Source organism: Monodelphis domestica, chromosome 2 (assembly GCF_027887165.1).
Source record: "Monodelphis domestica isolate mMonDom1 chromosome 2, mMonDom1.pri, whole genome shotgun sequence".
Taxonomy (NCBI): Eukaryota; Metazoa; Chordata; class Mammalia; order Didelphimorphia; family Didelphidae; genus Monodelphis; species Monodelphis domestica.
This window is the reverse complement of record NC_077228.1, coordinates 487499903-487519782: the sequence shown is the minus strand read 5'-3', so window position 1 is coordinate 487519782 and position 19880 is coordinate 487499903. Positions and strand designations below refer to the sequence as shown.

General features: G+C 37.2%; 1 protein-coding gene across 1 annotated transcript in view; it reads right to left on the bottom strand.

The window, feature by feature from the left end:
- The window catches only part of SLC22A15 (solute carrier family 22 member 15), a 97742-nt gene that overhangs the window by 63830 nt on the left and 14032 nt on the right, over positions 1 to 19880 (bottom strand). The window contains exons 2-3 of the mRNA XM_001364043.5: positions 13291 to 13503; positions 1654 to 1786 (exon numbers count right to left, since the gene is read on the bottom strand). Of these exons, the coding sequence (XP_001364080.2) occupies positions 1654 to 1786; positions 13291 to 13503 (346 nt within the window). The remainder of the gene's footprint in view (positions 1 to 1653; positions 1787 to 13290; positions 13504 to 19880) is intronic.

Genomic DNA, 19880 nt, shown 5'->3' with positions numbered 1-19880 from the left:
AACTTTGAGATTCAATGAGATTTTCAGACTAGAGTGTAGAAGAGGACAAGAGTGTTTACCAGATCAATAATTAAGGGGGATGCTAGATAGTTCAGTGCAGAGAGCCAAGAGGACCTGAGTTCAAATCTGGCCTCAGACACTGTCTAGCTGTGTGACCCTGGGCAAGTCATTTAACTCCAACTGCCATAGTCCTCACCATTCTTCTACTTTGGAACAATACCTTGTAATTCTAAGACAGAAGGTATGGGATTAAAAAAAAAAAAAGAAAATCAAACAATTTGGATTTGATCGATCATGTTGAAAATACCTAGAAAACTCAATTCTGGATGTAACTGCAAAAATGTGGGTTTCCAAAACTGTGAAATGCCAAAACTGTAAAGGATTTGGCCAAATTGTAAAGATAATTTTTAGTGTCTTGATTTAAATCAAAAATAAGTGGTCACCATGGGAAAATTCCCAAATATGAAAATACCCAAGTTAGCTGGGTTTTATGGAGATTTTAATTAATACAAATGAAGGAATTAAGGGAAGAGAGAGAGAGAAAGAAAAGAGAAAATAGTAGAAAGGGTCTAGGCCAAATGGCCTAGGCCTGAGCCTTAAGGGAGAGCAAGTCAGTCTTTATCACTCACCACAAGATCTTCTCAAGCAAGTCCAATCCTCCACTGAACTCCTGAACTGAGTTCAGAGCTCCAATTCAGCTTCTAAACTGAACTACCTTCAATTTCGAACTCCCATTCCTTTTAAAGAAATTGTCTCTTGGGTCACCTCCCCTAAATTTTCACATCTACCAATCATAGTAGATGCTTTTTTCCAGGACTGCCCATTCTTAATTTTCACTACTTTTTAGTTTTCACCTTCTCTGGGTAGATTATATCTTCTGAGTACTTCACGCCTCTTTTGTTAAGCTTGCCTTTTGTAAGTTGCTTGACCTTTTAGTGATTAATTTAACCTTTATAGGTACTTAGCACCCTTTTGTATTAGATCTAAAAATAGATCACCTAGCTTAAGGTTTTTGCTTCACTCTAAGTATGAGTTGGGGAGTTTTCATTGTTCAATCAGGAATTTGCAACTTTTTCTTCTCCTAAGGCACAGTCTGAACAGGGTGGAGTAATTTTAAAAGTTCTCAATACATTCCTGATCAAGTACCTCCATTGTTAAAAATGGGGAAATCTTAACCAAATCTTTTTTTCTTTTCTTTTTTTTAAAATATATTTTATTTGATCATTTCCAAGCATTATTCATTAAAGACATAGATCATTTTCTTTTCCTCCCCCCACCCCCCCATAGCCGACGCGTAAATCCACTGGGCATTACATGTTTTCTTGATTTGAACCCATTGCTTTGTTGATAATATTTGCATTAGAGTGTTCATTTAGAGTCTCTCCTCTGTCATGTCCCCTCAACTGCTGTATTCAGGCAGTTGCTTTTCCTCGGTGTTTCCACTCCCATAGTTTATCCTTTGCTTATGAATAGTTTAACCAAATCTTTTAAGGTATAATCTGAGCAGTTTTTAAGATTCACATGGATTTAGTTTGCTTGTTAGACACAACCAATACATAATTTGATACTTTCTAAACAGTTGTCCCCAGAGAGCTTTAAGCAGGACCACAGAAACCATGAAACTTGGGCTTAATTGGAATTGTAATAACTTACCTGTTAGATAGACCTTTTTCCTCCCCAAACGATCAGAAAGTTGGCCAAACGATATCACTCCCACAAATACACCACTGAAGAAAAATGAGCTGGCCACGCTCACTTTGTATGACTTGTTGGCAATTAAGAACCACTAAAAGAAGGGGGAAAAAAGAGGCCTTTAGGCCAAAGAAAAGATGGTGGCATTGAATCAGTCATTAAAAGGCTGCAGGTACAATGACAGCTTGTATACTTGTTTCCCCCCATGACACAGCCTACTATTATCCAGGTTGCTATATAATGAGTCCTTCTCAGATGTTATTCAAGGTTTAGTCATCAGAAATATTGAAAAGGTATTCTTATAATGCTATTATAAAGAATCTTACAGCCATTCAGTATCATATAACGAGTTGGCCAATTTCATCAGTAAGCTGATGGCTTACTTTTGGACCATAAAAAAAAAGAAGAGAGAACTCCCTACTCTCAGAGACTCATAATTATCTAAGACCAAACTTCCTAAAGAACTAGGGAAAGCATGGGCACAGGAGTGATCAGAGAGCTGAATTCCTCCCAGCATCCTTTGTAATGGGGAAATTTAAGGCTTCTGGGAGAGGTTATAATATTGTAATGGCTACAGGATTTATGTAATATTGAACAATGGCCGCCAAGGAATTTACTTATGAAATTCCTAAAATGAAACACTCAAGTCAGAATGGAGTTTATGGAGGTTTAATCACAATGGGAGTAGGGAAAAGAAGAGGGAGAGAAGGAGAGAAGAGAAAAGGGAAAGGGGCTACTCAACCTCTGACCAAGGCAGAGGGAGTTTTAGGCCCAAAAGCCCAGGTGGAAAGAATCAGTCCTTAACTCACGTGACCGATCTGAAGGAAAGCTGTCTGCGGGCGTCCTCTCTGTCCAAGCTCCTCACACCAACCTCCTTCTCGCTCTCCCCACAGGAAGTGCGCGAATTCCAGAGGCTGTTCCCTCCCTCACTTCCTGTGTCTCACAAATGCCAATGGTTGGCTCTAGCTTGGCTTAGGACAGCCCAGGTGGGCAGTTAGTTATTTCTGATTTGTCATTGACTAGCACATGCCCATGTAGTGTGGGTGTGCACAATTGTTGGGTGCTAGACCAAGATGGAGACTTTTTAAAATTCACACCTTCCAGAAGACAGCCAAGGTAGTTGAGAAAGTCAGCCTTTTCTTTAAAAAAAAAACTTCTATTTTCCTAATAGAAATCTTTCCATTTGGCTCAAGCCCAGCAAATATTCTTTCCCTGTGTTTTCTGGGGCTTATACCTGAACTTAGCATAATGACTAGCACATAGTAGGCACTTGTGTTTTTATTCTTGTTGTTCAGTCATTTTTCAGCCATGTCTAATTCTTTGTGACCACATTTTAGGGTCTTCTTGGCAAAGATCCTGGAGTGGTTTTCCATTTCCTTCTCCAGTTTCTTTTACAGATAAGGAAACTGAGGCAAACAGGATGAAATGACTTACTCAGGGTCACCCAGCTAATAAGTGTCTCAGGTCAAACTTGAATTTGGGTCTTCCTGACTCTAGGTCCAGTATTATATTCACTGCATAATGCAGCTGCCCATGTAGGCACTTAATAAGTGTTCATGTCCTTATTTCTTCTAGAGACATGGACAACTAGACTGCCATGATCATTTGTGTAGTTCTATCTTTTCTCTGAACTTCATGCTATCATAATTAAGAAAGGAACTCAACAAGATTTTAAGCTTAGTAACACTGTGCTAGAGATTAGACTGTTAAAAGTCAGACTTCTGGCAATCTCAAACCAAAAAAAAAGTCTGCATTCTTGAAATACTTATCACAAAGTCTCTTAATTGAAACCACATATTTTATTTATCCCTGAAAAAGAAACTATGGGGAAGGGGTGAGGGGAGGGAGTCAAGACTTATAATTTCTTCCATACAGGAAATTCTTTCTATCAATGCAAAGGAGGCACTGACTTGGGGTTTAATGCCTTGTCCAGGTTCACAAAACAACAACAACAATAATAATATGTATATAGCACTTGATGGTTTATTGTTATTATTTCCATTTTATAAATAAGGAAACAAATACAGATAGAGGTTGAGTTGCCCAGGGTCACACAACTAGTATGTGTCCAGGCTGGATTTCAACTCAGGTCTTTCTGACTCTATGTCCAGCACTCTCTCTATCTCCATTGTGTCACTTAGCTGCATGTATTAAAGACAAGAGTTGAACCCAGCCCTTTCTGACTTGAAGACTGATCCCATTATCCACTATGCTTTGCTGCTTCTCTGACATTTTATACAAGGTGACTGGCATTTAGTAAGGCAATAAGCACTTACTAGACACTTCTTATGCACCAGGTACTTTGCCAAGCACTGGGGATAGAAATATAAGCAAAAAGAAAGTCTCTACTCTCAAGGAATTTCTATTCTACTGGGGGAATTGAAGGGCCATGATGGAAAAGAAGGTACCTGCAGAGAGGGACTATGGGGCATTCAAGAGTAAGATGCACAGCCGGGAAGAAAATGGAGCATATTTGATTTGGGACCATCCCCAAAACAGAGGTCCCAAAAAGAAACCTGCCAGTGAGAGAAGAGGCCAAGATGGCGGCATGATGTTCCAAAGTGAGAAGATTCTAGGCACCAAGGGAAGTTTCAGGGTAAAAAAGGCAGCTAAGTCTTGGTGTACATTAAGATTTGATTCATTGCTTTGATAGTGATCTAGACCAGAGAAATTTTAGGTTATGCAAAACTTGCCAGTGTACTGGAACCAGCTCAAACTATAATTGGGAAATGTTAAACCAAACAAATAAAAATACAATGTAGATAATGTTCAATTTGTGGTTTTCTAAGTCAATATGAACCTCACCCAGGGATTGGTTTTTATTTGAGTTTGACACTACTGGTCTAGATTTAAGAAAATGATGGAGAAAATGTTAATAAAACAGATTAACTGTCATTTGTGCGTTTTTTTCCCCTTTGGAGAGTTAGGTGTTAAACATGTGTTTAACGAATGATTATACAATTGGTATATGTCCCAAGGCAGTACTTGAAAATATGTCTTCCAGGCTCCAGAACCAGTTCTCCATCTACTGTCATACTATTCATAATGAGTCATCAAAAAAGCTCAAATTATGATCATAACCTTAAGATGCAGAGAAAACAACACACACACACACACACACACACACACACACACACACACACACAGAAGACAATATGTATGGGCAGGGAAGCATGTTATATATTTTATTTGATTATTTTTTAAACCTTTACCTTTTATCATAGTAACAACTCTAAGATGAGAGGGGAAAGGCAAATAGGGTTAAATGACTTGTCCAGAGTCACATAGCTAGAAAGTGTCTGAGGTCAGATTTGAATCCAAGTCCTCCTAATTCCAGGCCTGATGCTCTATCCACTGAGCTACCTAGCTGCCTCTCATTCACAAAGATGTTCTTATGAATATATCAAAACTCAGTGTGCTTTATCCATAATGGGTACTTATTAATAAATTAGATTGAATAAAATAAATTTGTATTATTGAGGAAATGATACTTCACTATCTACCTCACAAAGTTGCAAGGAAAGCAGTGGCAATTTTTAAAGCCCTTCAGAAATAAGATAGATTATTTTTCATTTAGATCCTGGAGGGAAAGTCCAAGTAGGCTGGAGGTGTCTGAATGGGGGCTTTTGCTTACAAAGTGGGAGAGTAGAAAGAAAGCACAATGGATTTAGCAAAAGAAGAAACCGATTTGAAATCTAGCTCTGGAGTACACTGAAAACAGTTCCATTTATGGCATCAGAGGGCATAAATTCAAATCCTGCCTCTAAAGGCTTAGCTCAGACACAGACATTTGGTAATTTAGCAACATTTTAAAAAAATTTTATTCATATCTTTTATTATCACATAGCCTAAATGTTACCTCCCCCATATCTCTCTCCTTCCTCTCTTCCTGAAAGTGATTCTTAAAAGAATTTTTAGAAAAGAGTAAAAACATCAATAATAATCAATAACCAATAATCGATAATCATTGCTGAATATATGAAGCATCAACCTGGTTTTCTTTGTATAAGAAATGTAAAAGAAGTGATTTTGAAGGGCGGCTAATGCCAGCTATGGAGTAAGGAAGGTATGTGTTCAGATATTACCTCTGATATGCCTGGAAGATCAGTTTTATGACCATGATTAGATCTCTTAGCCTTTCAGTGTTGAAGACTCTAAGAATAAAAGTTAGCGAGCCAGTTAGGAGAGAGGAAGAGAGAGAGAGAGGAAAGGAGGAAGGGAGGAAGGGAGGAAGGGAGGAAGGGAGGGAGGGAGGAAGGAAGGAAGAGAAGAAGGAAGGGAGGGAGGGAGGGAAGAAAGGAGGAAGGAGAGATAATGGGATGAGTGGGGGAGGGAGGAAGGTAGTAAGAATAGAAAGGGGTAAGGGAGGGAGGACAGAAGGAAAGAAGTGGAGGATGAAAGGAAGGAAGAGAAAAACAGAGGAGGGGAGGATAGAAAGAAGGGAGAAAAAGACTGAAGGGAAGAAAGGAGGAAGAAGAAAGGAAGGAAGGAAGGATAAAGGGAGAGGAGAGAGAAAGGGAGGGAGAAAGGAAGGGTAATGAAAGGAGGAGAGTTTGGGGGAGAAGCTAATGAGTTCAATTTTGGACAGGCTGAGTTTAAGTTGTTTACAGGATAGTTTGAGATGTCTAACAGCCAGATGCAAATCTGGAGGCACATCTGGGAGAGAGAACACAAAATTTAAAAGGAAAAGAAAGAATTCAGGCTGGATTAGGGACTGACTCTAAGCTTCCTATTAGAGCAGAGGTCCATCTTTTCAATACAAACATTTTATTAGTATTACTGGATGACAAGGAGACCTAGAAACCCACTGCCTACAAAAAACTAAAGATCTTCACAAAGAGGAAAAGAGTGGATGGGGGGTGTGAGCAAGCTATAACACATAGTCAACAAAGAACTGTGAAGAATGGGAGTAGAGGATGCAATCAAAGAATTCCAAAAAAGAAAGAAGGGATCAATTAGCCAATGACAAAAGTGAGTGATGACAGAGAGATTGCCAGAAGGTTTCACTAATACTCTCACAAAGTTGGAAGAATGAAAACTCTTCCATTGGGTAGATCCAATGAGGAGGATATCAACAATAATCATTCAGGATGGGTAGGTAGAGATGGAATGTGATTTGCATTGTGGAAGGAATTTTCCCAAATTATTGAGAAAGAGAATTTTAGAGTTGCAATGAACCTTATAGATCAGTTTTAATCCCATCTGAAGCATGAATCCTTCTCAATAACATCCCTTACAATGGGCTTTCCAACTTCCCCTCAAAGATCATCAGGAAAGGGAAGCTATCATTTTATGGGGGAAGCCTAGTCCTTTGTTGCATAGCATTCATTATTTTGGGTCATGAGAGTTGACTCAGCACCTTGAGATAAATTAGAGGTAGAGAAGTTGGTAAAAGAAGGGCACAACAACAACAAAAGTTTCCATATTAAGCAATTCAATTACAAAGCTCTCTGGTAACATAACAGGCATTTTTTTCTGGAGAAGTCTACTGTAGGGAAGTTATTAGGTAAGTCTTTAAAATATAGAGTGTAGGGACAGTTAGGTAGCTCAATGGATAGAGGGCCAGGCCTGACTTCAAATCTGGCCTCAGACATTTCTTAGCTGTTTGATCCGGGACAAGTCACTTAACTGATTGCAGAGCTATTACTGCTCTTTTGCCTTAAAACCAATACTTAGAATAAAATCTAAGACAGAAGACAAAGAGTCTTTAAAAAATTTTAAATATAGTATAACCCCTAGGAATAAAATATGCACTAAAATATGCAAATCAAAGATGCACTTAGAAATATAATTCAATTAAATTTTCCAAAATGATGTTTTAAGCTGGAAATTTCAAAAACCATTTCAAACCAACCTGATATAAGCCTAATGGGCTCTTGAGTCATTTTGATGGTGTCCAACTCTTCATGATCCCATTTGGAGTTTTCTTGATTAAATTAGAATGCTTTGCCATTTCCTTCTTCAGATCATTTTGAAGATGAAGAAATTTAAAGAAAAAGGATTAAGTGACTTGTCCAAAGTCACACAGCTAGTAAAGTATCTGAAGCTAGATTTGAAATCTTAGGATGACTTTTCCTGATAGTGCTTTTTCCATGTTGTCACCTGTACTATTTATATTCATTAAAGGTAGAAGTGCAAGCCCTTCCTTCTTGGAATGTCAATTCCTTGTGTCCTAAATTTTTCATTTTTGCCTCTGAACTCTGCAATATGCTTTACAGATATTCCTATAGACATTGAATAAATGTCTGTTGAATTGAAGTATTTTAAGGCATCAGATCCCAGTATGAGATCATGTTAGGAAAAAGTAGAAATGCCAGAGAATTATAAAAAATATTAGAATTAGAAGAGACATTGGGGATAACTTTGGCCACCTCCCTCAATCCGGAAAAGGGAGAAATAGGTCTAAGGAGGTGAAAGACCTTGTCCCCAAGTTATTCAACTAGTAAGTAGCAGAGCCTGGATTCAAAATGGGGCTTCTAAGCTCAAAGATAATTCTCAGTACATGATATGGCACATTAGGTTTATCAAGAGCATTACATATGTAAGCTTATTTGACTTTCAATACAACTCTGTGAAGTCTGATGCTAGTATTATATCCATTTTATAGATGAGGAAACTAAGGTTTAGAGAGAGATTAAGTGACTTGCCTTGGGTCACACAGCTAGTAAGATTTGAACTCAAGGCTTCCTGACTCCAAATCTGGCACTTTATCCACTGAGATCACATGATGGTGAAATGAAAACATCTACAAAGAAGAATGATCCTGATATTCCATCTGCCAAAGTTATGACATTTCTAGAAGATGCCAAAATAAAATGGCACAAAAATTCAGTCTAGTGATGTATGGTGTATATATTGACCAAAGATTAGTCTACATCTTGGTAGGATAGCTAGGTGGCTCGGTGGATTGAGAGCCTTGTCTAGAAATTGGGGGGGGGGTCCCTAGGTTCAAATCTGACATTAGATACTTCCTAGCTGTGTGACCCTGGGCATATCACTTAACCCCCATTGCTTAGATGTTGCCATTCTTCTACCTTGGAACCAATATACAGGATTGATTCTAAGATGGAAGGTTTATTTTATTTAAACTTTAAATATTTATTTAAAATTTAAATAAATAAAAATTTATTTAAAATTTATTAAAGGGTTTATTTAAAAAAAAGGATTAGCCTTGGTAATTTCAGAGAGGTTTGGTCACAAGATGATGAATATGTCTGGGTTTTGGTTTCTTTTTTTTTTTTTTGGCTCACTTAGCCATCTACTAGATTAGGGAGGGGATCCTTATAATGTTAGAATTTAAAGAATAAAGGCAGTGAGTTTTCAGATTTGCCAGAGAATAATCTCTGCACTTATATGGATAATCCCAAATGCATTGACCTTTAGCTTCTCAATGCACACTCAGCTGTTTTTCAAAACAAAAATAAAAATGACTAACCTTCTTGATTCTTTAACTTGGTCAAACATTTAAAATGAGGAGAAATCTAGAAAAAAAAAACCAATAAGCTTTTTGGATTTCAGGCAGAATCTTCTCTAGGACTGGGAAATTTTAAATAGGTAATCTACAAACTGTTGCTTCCTGGGAACAGTCTTACTAACAGGGAGAAAAATGGCGGCAAGGCTACCCATCTGGCCACTGGCTTTTCTAAAAGATCAGAGCCTTAGAGGGCCTCAGTAGGAGTTGCATACTTACTATAATTCAGTCATATTAGAGGGGAAAAGACAGCAGAATTTCTTACAGAGGCTATCTGCATACAGCTTGATTATAAAGATCAGAAAAGGTTGGGTCCTTACCCATTCAGCCCTCTCACTATTGATCAACCTCTCGCCTTATTAAGCCAGAAGGCAATGGCCTTGAAAGGATTGCTTTTGAAATGACTTTGATAAAATCCAAATTGGTGCCACATTCAACAACAACACAACCAATTCAGTCACAGAGCTTGTTTAGCTCTCCAGGATGCCAGGCCAAGCTGGTATGACTAATAGCTTCTCTCAAACACAACTCTGGTCTATTCCCTCCCGATCTTTTCTCACTAGAGTATTGGATATTGACTCTGCTGCAAAGATTGAGAAAAATTCAGAAAATCTTGGCTGAATGGTAGCCTCGTCACCCTAGGCTATACTTCCTGCAAAGAGATCTGAAATTCACTGCATACTGGAAGATCTTGCTATAGGAGGAAACTGGGTAATGGGGGGCCTTCTGTGATGAGGGAGTCATTGGACAGGGTATTTCAGGAACAGTTTCATGGTGATTAACTAACTTGCTCCATCTCTATGTAGTTGTCATTCTGAATTACCACTTAATGGGTGAAGTGTGCAGCCTATTACAATCAGTAACACAGGCATAAGGAAGCAAGGCATTAAAAAAATGAGTTTCCAAAGCAATTATTGCAGTGGATTTTTCAAATAGTTTTTATACTCTCTCTTTTGACCCTGGGGTATGGCTTAGGGAAAATATATTAATCTCAAGATAATAATCAGTCCATTTCAGTTCCACATTATCCACAATGATATTAAAGAATTCAACCTTACTCTTTTTTGGTTGCAAACATTAATTAAGCATGATAATTGTGTGTCTCAGTGATGCTTGGTACTTTCTGAATGAGTCATAGCTCAGGGAATAATTTGAATACAGCAGACAGCAATTTGCTACATAAATTCACCCCAATGGCTATTAGAAGCTCATTTCAGAATAGTCAAGCCTGCCAGTTTATAGTCTTTCCAGCATACAGTATCAAGTTAATCACATCTGCATCCCTTTTTCCCTGGTTCCTTCCTAAAAGGCTCCTTAAGAAAAGTGTGTTCAAAACCCGACATGGACACAAAGTGAGGAAGGGTGGTTTTGATTTTTTGATTCCTACTTTTGATTACTTTTCTTTGAATAGGACCCATTTCAATGCTGAAACCTTCTGAAGAGTCTACCCTGATATCCATTGCTTAGGACTTCATGGTAGCTAGCCACTGCTCCTCTCTACTTTCCAGTATTTTTCATATACATATTCTCTAAAAACCCTTACCTTCCATCTTGGAGTCAAGACTGTGTATTGGCTCCAAGGCAGAAGAGTCGTAAGGGCTGGGCAATGGGGGTCAAGTGACTTGACCAGGGTCATACAGCTGAGACGTGTCTGAGGTCAGATTTGAACCTAAGACCTCCCATCTCTAGGCCTGGCTCTTAATCCACTGAGCTACCCAACTGCCTCCTGTTTTTCATATTTTTCACTCCTGTTCAGATGAGAAAATCATTTCTAATTCCACGAACACTTCCTATGGGACAAATGTGTCACCAATGTGCTTTGTTAAATCTTTCTCCCTAGCTCTACACCACACTGTAAGGAAAGTACACATTTAGGGGATTAAGCTGAGAGGCTCTATGGGATCAGAGATGGTTAATATGGAATTGAGACTAATTTTTTTTTTTTGAGCTCAGTTTCTAATTTGAGCCACAGGTTAAAATGAAACACAAAGAGAAAAGACAGCTGTTGGAGAAAGTGGAGTATGATAGATGTGTTTCATTTGGAGATGGAGTATTCTGTTTGGTGAAACTGGGACAAGTGGGCTCAAGTGACAAAGAAATACATTTCTTTACATTCAAGGAAAAACTTCCTTGCAGAGAACTGCTCAAGAGAATGACCAGTGGGGATGTCTTAGAGAGAATCCCTCCATCTTCTCTCCATTTGGAAAAAAAGTAGTTTCCTGGGTTTGTGCATCATTCTTCTCCATTTCCTTCTGTTATTTCCCTATCAGATTACATTGGCTGGACACGAGACTTCTTTGTAGCCTTCCACATCATCAAATATAGGCACTGAATAAATGTTTGCGGAATGATTTATTCCCACTCTCTTCCCTGTCTCAGTCTTCCTGGCTTCTCTGTCACAACAGATAAAAGAGAAGGTTAGGGATTTGGTTTGTGTTATAGGGACAGCTAGATGGCATAGTGGATAGATAGAATGTGGGGCTTGAAGTCAGGAAGACCTGAGTTCAAATCTGACCTCAGACACTTGTTATGTGACCCTGTGCAAGTCACTTAATCTTGTTTGCCTCAATTTCCTCATCTATAAAAGGATCTGGAAAAGGAAATAGTAAACCAGTCCAGTATCTCTGCCAAGTAAACCAAATGGGGTCAAGAAGAGTCAAACACAACTGAAATGACTGAACAACACAAATGAATTGTGATTAGTATAGTCAAGAACTATATATAGTTCTTAATTAAAATATTATATTATTATATTCAATATGTTAATTAATATACTCAAGAACTATAATTCTTGATTAATATATTATAGTCAATATAGTAATACATTTAAGAACTATAGTTATTGAAGATGTTAATATATTGAATATAAGAATATTGAACATAATAAAATAAAATAATATAGCATATTAATCAAGAACTATAGTTCTTGAATATATTAATCAATTCAGTTGTGTTGTTCAGTCATGTCACATATAATATAATATCTTAAAGAATTTTAGTTCTTGATTAATTTATTATTATATTCAATATTCAAGAACAATAGTTCTTGATTAATGTTATGTTATTATATTCAATATATTAATATATCCAAGAATTATAGCCCTTGATTACTATATTAATACATTCAGGAACTATCATTCTTGATTAAAATATTATATTTAACATATTAATTAATATGTACAAGAACTATAGTTCTTGCTTAATATATTATATTATTATACTCAATATATTAATTAATATGTTCAAGAACTACTGTACTCAATTATTATATTATTATATTCAATATATTAATATATTCAAGAACTATCGTTATCATGGTAATATGTGGAGTAAGTTGTTACATAGGAAAAATTTACTTTAGGAGACCAAAAAACAAATTAAAAAAAAAAAGAACTGTCAGGCTGGCTGGCTACTTTTGTATTGTTCTATTATGTTAGCTTCTAAAGATTTCTTCCCCTCAGTCTCTAATGCAAAGAGAAAAAAAAACCAAGTCTGTTTGTTTTTTAAACAAAAGTTAGAATCAATAATGTGTATTGTTTCCATAGTAGAAGAGCAGTAAGGGATAGTCAATGGCAGTTAAATGACTTGTCCAAGGTCACAGAGGAAGTATGTGAGGTCATATTTGAACCAAGGACCTCCAGTCTCTAGACCTGGCTCTCCATCCAGCTGCCCCCAGAATGTTTGTAAACAGCATTTTTCCATTCCTGGATGGAAAATGGTCTAGTTTGGAGAAGGCAACATTGCTATTGGTATTCTTGAGTCGATCTTCAAGTCAGGAAGCCTTAGGTTCCTGCCTCTGACATATACTGGCTATATGAGACTGGACAGATCATTGCTCAGCTCAAGGCTCTAAGCAAATTCCTGCCTGAGAAGGGGTCAAGTTGTACTGGGAGAAGTTGCTCATCAGGAGCTCCCAACCCCTCCCTCATCACAGATCCACTCTCGGTCCCTGTTTTCATTCTCCAGATAGTAACAGCCTAGCTTTATTATTGTTGATTACGAGAGTCCTTTAAGATGTATCTACAACTCAAACGGGTTAAGTTCAAAGAGCAGGGGACTATGGGTAAAGAGGCCAGTTAATCAAGTGGCCCAACGGACTGTTTGATCTTTACTTCTTGACCATTTACCTCAGAGGCGATGGAGGTGAAGCTGCCGCTGAAATGGACATGCTTCTGCATCTCGCTTCCGTTGGCTGTCAGGAACCATTCCCCAAAGGCTTGGTCTTCCGTCCTTGACTGGTTGCTATGGCTTTGATTAGGCAAGAGCTCAGCCAGGTCCCAGTGGTAGGAAGGCGTTGCCCCGACCAGTGCAATGAGGATTGCCTCCGTGGCGACATAAAGCTAGCAATACAAATGCACAAAATTGAAACATCCCCCAGAACCTTGCCATCCACCCCAAAAATCTTCCTCTCGTGAATTTTGAATTCCCCTTTAGATGAGTTTTTCCAAGCAGTGCAATCAGTGACTGTACATAATTGCAACACCATCACCATCTTGTGAATCTACCATTTCACTGTTTTTTAAAGAGCTTCCTGGAAATATTGCCTTATATTGGATCTTCATGACCCAGGAAGGTGGGCAGGATGGATGTGATATTAGCCATCACTTAGAAGTTTGGACTTGCAAAGCTGTCAGTCCAAGAGACAATTATTTCCTCCTCCCCACTATGTCCAAAAGTAAGATGACCCAAATTCAGATAAAATGCCACTTGGTTGGGGCAGCTAGGTGGCTCAGTAGATAGAGAACAAGGCTTGGAGATAGGAGGTCCTGAGTTCAAACCTGACCTAGGACATTTCCTAGCTGTGTGACCCTGGGCAAGTCATTTAGTCCCAAATGCCTAGCCTTTACTGCTCTTCTGCCTTGGAACCAATACTTAGTATTGATTTTAAGAAGGAAGGTAAAGATTTTTTTTTTTTTAAAGTCACTGGGTGATCTCCATTACTTGGCTACAGTCTCAAGGTTCAAGCAGCTGTTTCTCTTATAATTGGTTAATATAAATCCCCAGAGAATAGAACACTTTCTTCTTCATTTTGTACAATAAAAATCCCTTTCAACTTTGTTAAAAACAGCTAAACCATTGACTAGACTTGTTAGTTATGATATTTAAATATAGCATACAATATATTTTGTATAAAAACAATGTTTATTTTAATATATTTATTATGCTTTTATATACTTATAAAATATACCATACAATAGAATAAGGTTTAAAGAAATTAAACTATATTCTATATATTTATTTCAGATAGTATGTATTGTATATATTTATAAAATATACCATACAATAGAATAAGATTTAAGAAATTCAACTACCTCAAATATATTATATATTTTATATACTCTATATTTATGTATTTATAAAATATACCATATAACAGAATAAGATTTTAAGAAATTCAAATGCCTAAAATACATTACATATTTTATGTATTTATAAAATGCCATATAATGGAATAAAATTTAAAGAAATTCAAACACCTAAAATATATACTTATATATTTTAAGTATTCATAAAATATACCATACAATAAGATTTAAAGAAATGCAAATGCCTAAAATATACATATTTATATTTTTATATGTTCATAAAATATACTATATAATAGGAAAAGATTTAAAGAAATTCAAATACCTAAAATATATTATACATATATTTTATATCTTCATAAAATACACCATACAATAGAATAAGATTTAAAGAAATGCAAATACCTAAAATATGCATATTTATATATTTTATGTATTCATACAACATACTGTACAATAGTATAAGATTTAAGGAAATTAAAATACCTAAAATATATTTTATATTTTATGTGTTCTTAAAATATATCATACAATAAAAATTTAAATGAATTAAAATACTTAGGTAAATTTAGGTTCTTGGAATCATTAAGCATTAACTATTTGTTATCAATTACTCTTGAATCTATTTTTCCTTGTTTCCTTCTTTGGTTAGGAAGATTTAATTTACCTTAGCTCTTCTTATTTGTTTTCCTTTCCCTTAGATCTTTCTGAAATTTTCTCCAATTTGCTATAATTTATCCTTAATTCTAACATCCCCAAGTCTGTTTTGTCAAATTATATTTTTCTGCTGCCAATTCCATCTTCATTATAGCAAGAGGAAACTATTTCCTCTTTATTAGGGAAAAAAGTCTTTCTTGCCCTTCTAATTCTCTGCTTTGTTTCCATCTACTCCTGACCACTGGCCTCAGTTTCCCTTTTTGGCATTTTTCCACCATGTTCTCTGTTGCAAACCCTGTGACCTACTCACTGTATCTTAACATAGCACTCCATATCCCAGCTTCATATTTTTGCTTTGCATTTTCCTCACACCTGGAATGCATTCTGACCTCCTCTCCCTCTCTTAAAATCTCTAGTCACCTTCAGAACAAGTAAGATGGCAGCAGAGACCTGGCTTCTGAGTCAGTGAAACTGGGGTTCAAATACCACCCTCTGACCACTATTGGCTGTTTGATCCTGGGTAAGTCACTTGAACTCTTAGTGTTCAAGACCACTTTCTGACCCCCAATGTGATGGTAAAAGTGCTGATTTGAATCGGCAGAAAGGGTTCTTTTTCCAGAAGTTTATTATATCAATAAATGTACAGGTGTAGTCCCTATACCTTTCCCTATCCTTCTGATCATTTAGGGCTGCTACAGGGCATGAAGTTGGAGATACCTGAGCTTAAATCTAGCTTCAGGCTCTTACTAGTTGTGTGGCCCTAGACAAATCCATAAAATCTGTTTGCCTCAGTTTCCTTAACTGTAAAATGGGGATAATAATATAATTTACAAATGTGAAAATGTTTATAAAGTGTCTGTCACAGTCAATGCTGTGTAATTGTTTTTTTTCCTTTTTCCTTCCCTTTTTTCAAGATTCAACTGCAATTCCACCTTCCATATGAGGACTTCCCTCCTTACCTTACCTGCTAGTAGTTTCCCCTCTTAAAAACTGTCTTGTGTATATAATTACAAATGCTTTTGTCTCCCTATTTGCACATCAGCTTTCTGAAGATGGGTCTGATTTATTCTCATCTTTGTATCCCTGGCACCTAATGATAATAATAGTAATAATAACCACAACAGCTACCACTTATATAGCATTTCCCAGGTGCCAGTCTCAGTGCTTTATAATTCTTTTTTCTATTTGATACTTAAAATGGACCCTGAGAGGTAGGTGTTTTATTACTCCCATATTACAGACGAGGAAACTAAAGTGCCTTGTCCAGGGTCACACAACTAGTGTCTTGGACTGGATTTGAACTCAAGACCAGAACACTATCCACTGTACCATGATGCCCCAACACAGAGCCTGGCAAACCATACACATTTAATAAATGTTTGTTGATTGATTTTCTCCCTTGTGGGAGAAAGAGCACAGAGGGAAATAAAATACAGAGCAGCAATTCAGAAGCCTTTGGGAATACCTGATGGTCACCTTATTTGAATCACAAAAAGGTATTTTGCAGCTGCCTCACATGTCTTCAAATCTCTTCTCCAAAAATGTACCCATGGGGCACCTCAGTGGCCCAGTAAATAGAGAGCTACAGACCTGGAGTTTGGATGACCTGGGTTCAAATCTGACCTCAGATACTTTCTAGTTGTATGACCCTGGGCAAGTCATTTAAGCACCATTGCTTAGTCCTTACTGCTCTTCTGCCTTGGAACCAATACATACTATTGATTCTAAAACAGAAGGTAAAGGTTTTGAAGTTTTTTTTAAAGGGAGGAAATGTTAAATTTCAATTAGAGGTTAGTAAAAATAAATATAGAATTTTTTCCCCATCCAAATTCACAGAGTCCCTGAAATCTATCTAGGGAACCCAGATTAATAATCCTTGCTTTATAGAGAATTATAAAGGGATCGTTGCTCAGCCAATATTACCCCAATTATATTGATGAGAAAAGTGAAGCCAAAAGCAGGTTCAGGATTTAACTGAGGCTTCAGGATCCCTTCTTTAAACACCTTCCACAAAATCAGGTATACAAGCTTTTTGGAACTTTTTTTTAAGTTTAGCCCTCACATGTGAACTATAAGGCTGGTAACGCCTTTTTTTGTCCATCTGATCAAACTCTGGCCAACATTTGAGTTCACCTGGCTTTAGGAAAAGACATTCCTTGTTATCCACCTCCAGAAGAAAGAACCCTGGAAGCTGGATGCAGAATCTCCTTCACATTTCTTTACTTACAGTTTTATTTTGATCTCTTACAACAATAACCACTGTAGAAATGTGTTGCAAGATCCTACATGTATAACCCAGAACAAATTGCTTACCATCTTTGAGAAGGGAGAAGGAAGGGATAGAGGGAGACAATTTGGATTTTATAATTTTGGAAAACATGTTAAAAATTGTTATTACATGTAGTTAGGAAAATAAAATATCTTTGAAGAGAAAAAAAGAAAAGACATTCTTTTTCAAGAAGCTGATGAAGTGGAAATTCATGTAGGTTGTACAATGACTTTTTGATCATATGGCCCACTTGATAAAATCTGGTTGCCTCTGAAATTTAACAGGTGTTCTGCTAGCTCAAGGATAAGAAGTCTGTTTTCTATCAATTCTTTTATATAAAGGATAAAATGATCTATTTTCTCTCTATTCTGTATCAAAAGTCTATTCTGCTATTTAAAAGATAAAAATCTGCTTATTTTACAGATGAAGAAACTGAGGCAAACAGGGCAATGATCCAACTGTTAAGTTGAAAAGTGGTTTTTTAAAATAAAGGCAAAGGAAGAATTGTTTATCATATCAAGAAAGTGAAATTGCTTTGGGAAAAAAGAAAAAAGTCAAGATATAAAAAGTAGCCTACCATAAAGCTAATGTAAACTATGATGTGAAGCATCTTTACATTTTAGAAGTAAACCTAGAGGACTGAAAGGCTGAAATAGGTCACAAAAGAAAAAGAAAATGGCTTCCCTCCATACAAGAACCTATACCATAGGAAGGAGCCATGTCACTGAAATGTACAAGAATCTGAAATTACAAGTACAGCAAAATCGTATATAATCAATCACACAACAAATACCTACTATGTGTCAAGCACTGAAGATGCAAAGGCCAAAATTAAGTAATGCCTTCTCTTAAGGAAATGAGTCTATTATTGGAAGAGAGGCAGGCACAAAATCAGCTTATACAAAATTAACACAATATTTTTTTTGGCAAGGGAATATTATTAGATGGAGAGATCAGGAAAGACCCCATGGAAGAGATGCCATGAGACAAGCTTTGAAGGAAACCATGGATTACAAAAAGACAAGATGAGGCAGAAATGCTTTCCAGGCAAGGGGAACAATTTTGTTGTAGTAAATTCATGGAGACAGAAGGTATATTGTAGTATATAACAAACAGGAGGACTAGTTTGGCTGAGCCCAGGAAGTGTATGAAGGAAAAGGAACAATATTAATAAGGTGGAAGTCTAGGGTGGACCTCTCTGTAAAGTGCTTTAAAGGTAAAAGGCTTTAGACTGCCAGCTCCTTATGGACAGGGACTCTTTTTTTATTTATTGTATCCCCAGCACTTAGCAAGGTACCTGGAACATGGCAGGTGCTTAATAATGTTTATTGGTTTGGATAGGAAATGTCCAAGAGAGGAGTTTATATCTGATCCTGCTGATTACAGGGAGCTGTTGTTCAGTTATTTTTGTTGTGTCCGATTCTTTGTGACCCCATTTGGAGTTTTCTTGGCAAAAAAACTTGAGTGGTTTTCCATTTCCTTCCTCAGCTTGTTTTACAGATGAGGAAACTGAGGTAAACAGGGTTAAGTGATTTGCCCAGGGTCACAGAGCTAGTAAGTGTCTGAGACTGGATTTGAACTCAGTAAGATGAGTCTTCTTGAATCCAGGACTGGCACTCTATCCACTATACTACCCAACTGCCCCAACAGGGAGTTACTAGTATTTACTAATCAGGACAATGTGATGATTATACTTGAGCCTTAGGATATCACTGGCAGTTGTGCGTAGGATGGTTTAAAGAGAGAGAGGGAGGCAGTGATGCCAATTAAAAGGTTATTGCCCAAGTCCTGGTAAGATATGATAAAAGACTGACCCAAGCAGGCTAGCAATCTTTTCAATGGAGAAAAAGGAGAGATCTGAGAGAATGTTTTATGATATAAAAAGAGAACCTACGGCACTTAGTGACCAAGAATGAGGGAAAGGTGAGGGAGGAAGAAGAGATAAAGATGACTCTGCTTGCATAAACCTGGGAGACTGGAAGGAAAGTGCTGCTTTTGACAGAAATGGGAAAGTTCAGGAGCGGAGAGAGTAAGGGAAAAAATAACGAGGTCTGTTTTAGATACATTGAGTTTGAGATGTCTATGGGAAATCCAGTTTGAGATGTCCAAAGGCATGTGGTGACTTGGGACGGGAGCTCAAGAGAGACAAGAGCAGCATATATGTCTGGAAATCATCTGGATAAAGATGATCACTGAAACTATGAGACAAGAGAAAGAGATAGAAGGAGAAAGAGACAGAGACAAGGGTGGCATCTGGATAGATATGATATTTGAGCCCAAGGAATGAGAGACGGAGACAGGGAGAGACAGAATCAAATAGACACAGAGCCAGAGATAAAGGGCTAGAGAAAATCATAGGCAGAGTCTGGGGTGGGGAAGACACCCATAGAAAGAGTGAGATGGATGATGATCTAGCAAAGGAGACTATAGTGAAGACAAAAGGTTAGGAGGAGAACTCCTGTATCCCAGTAGTTACAAATGCTGC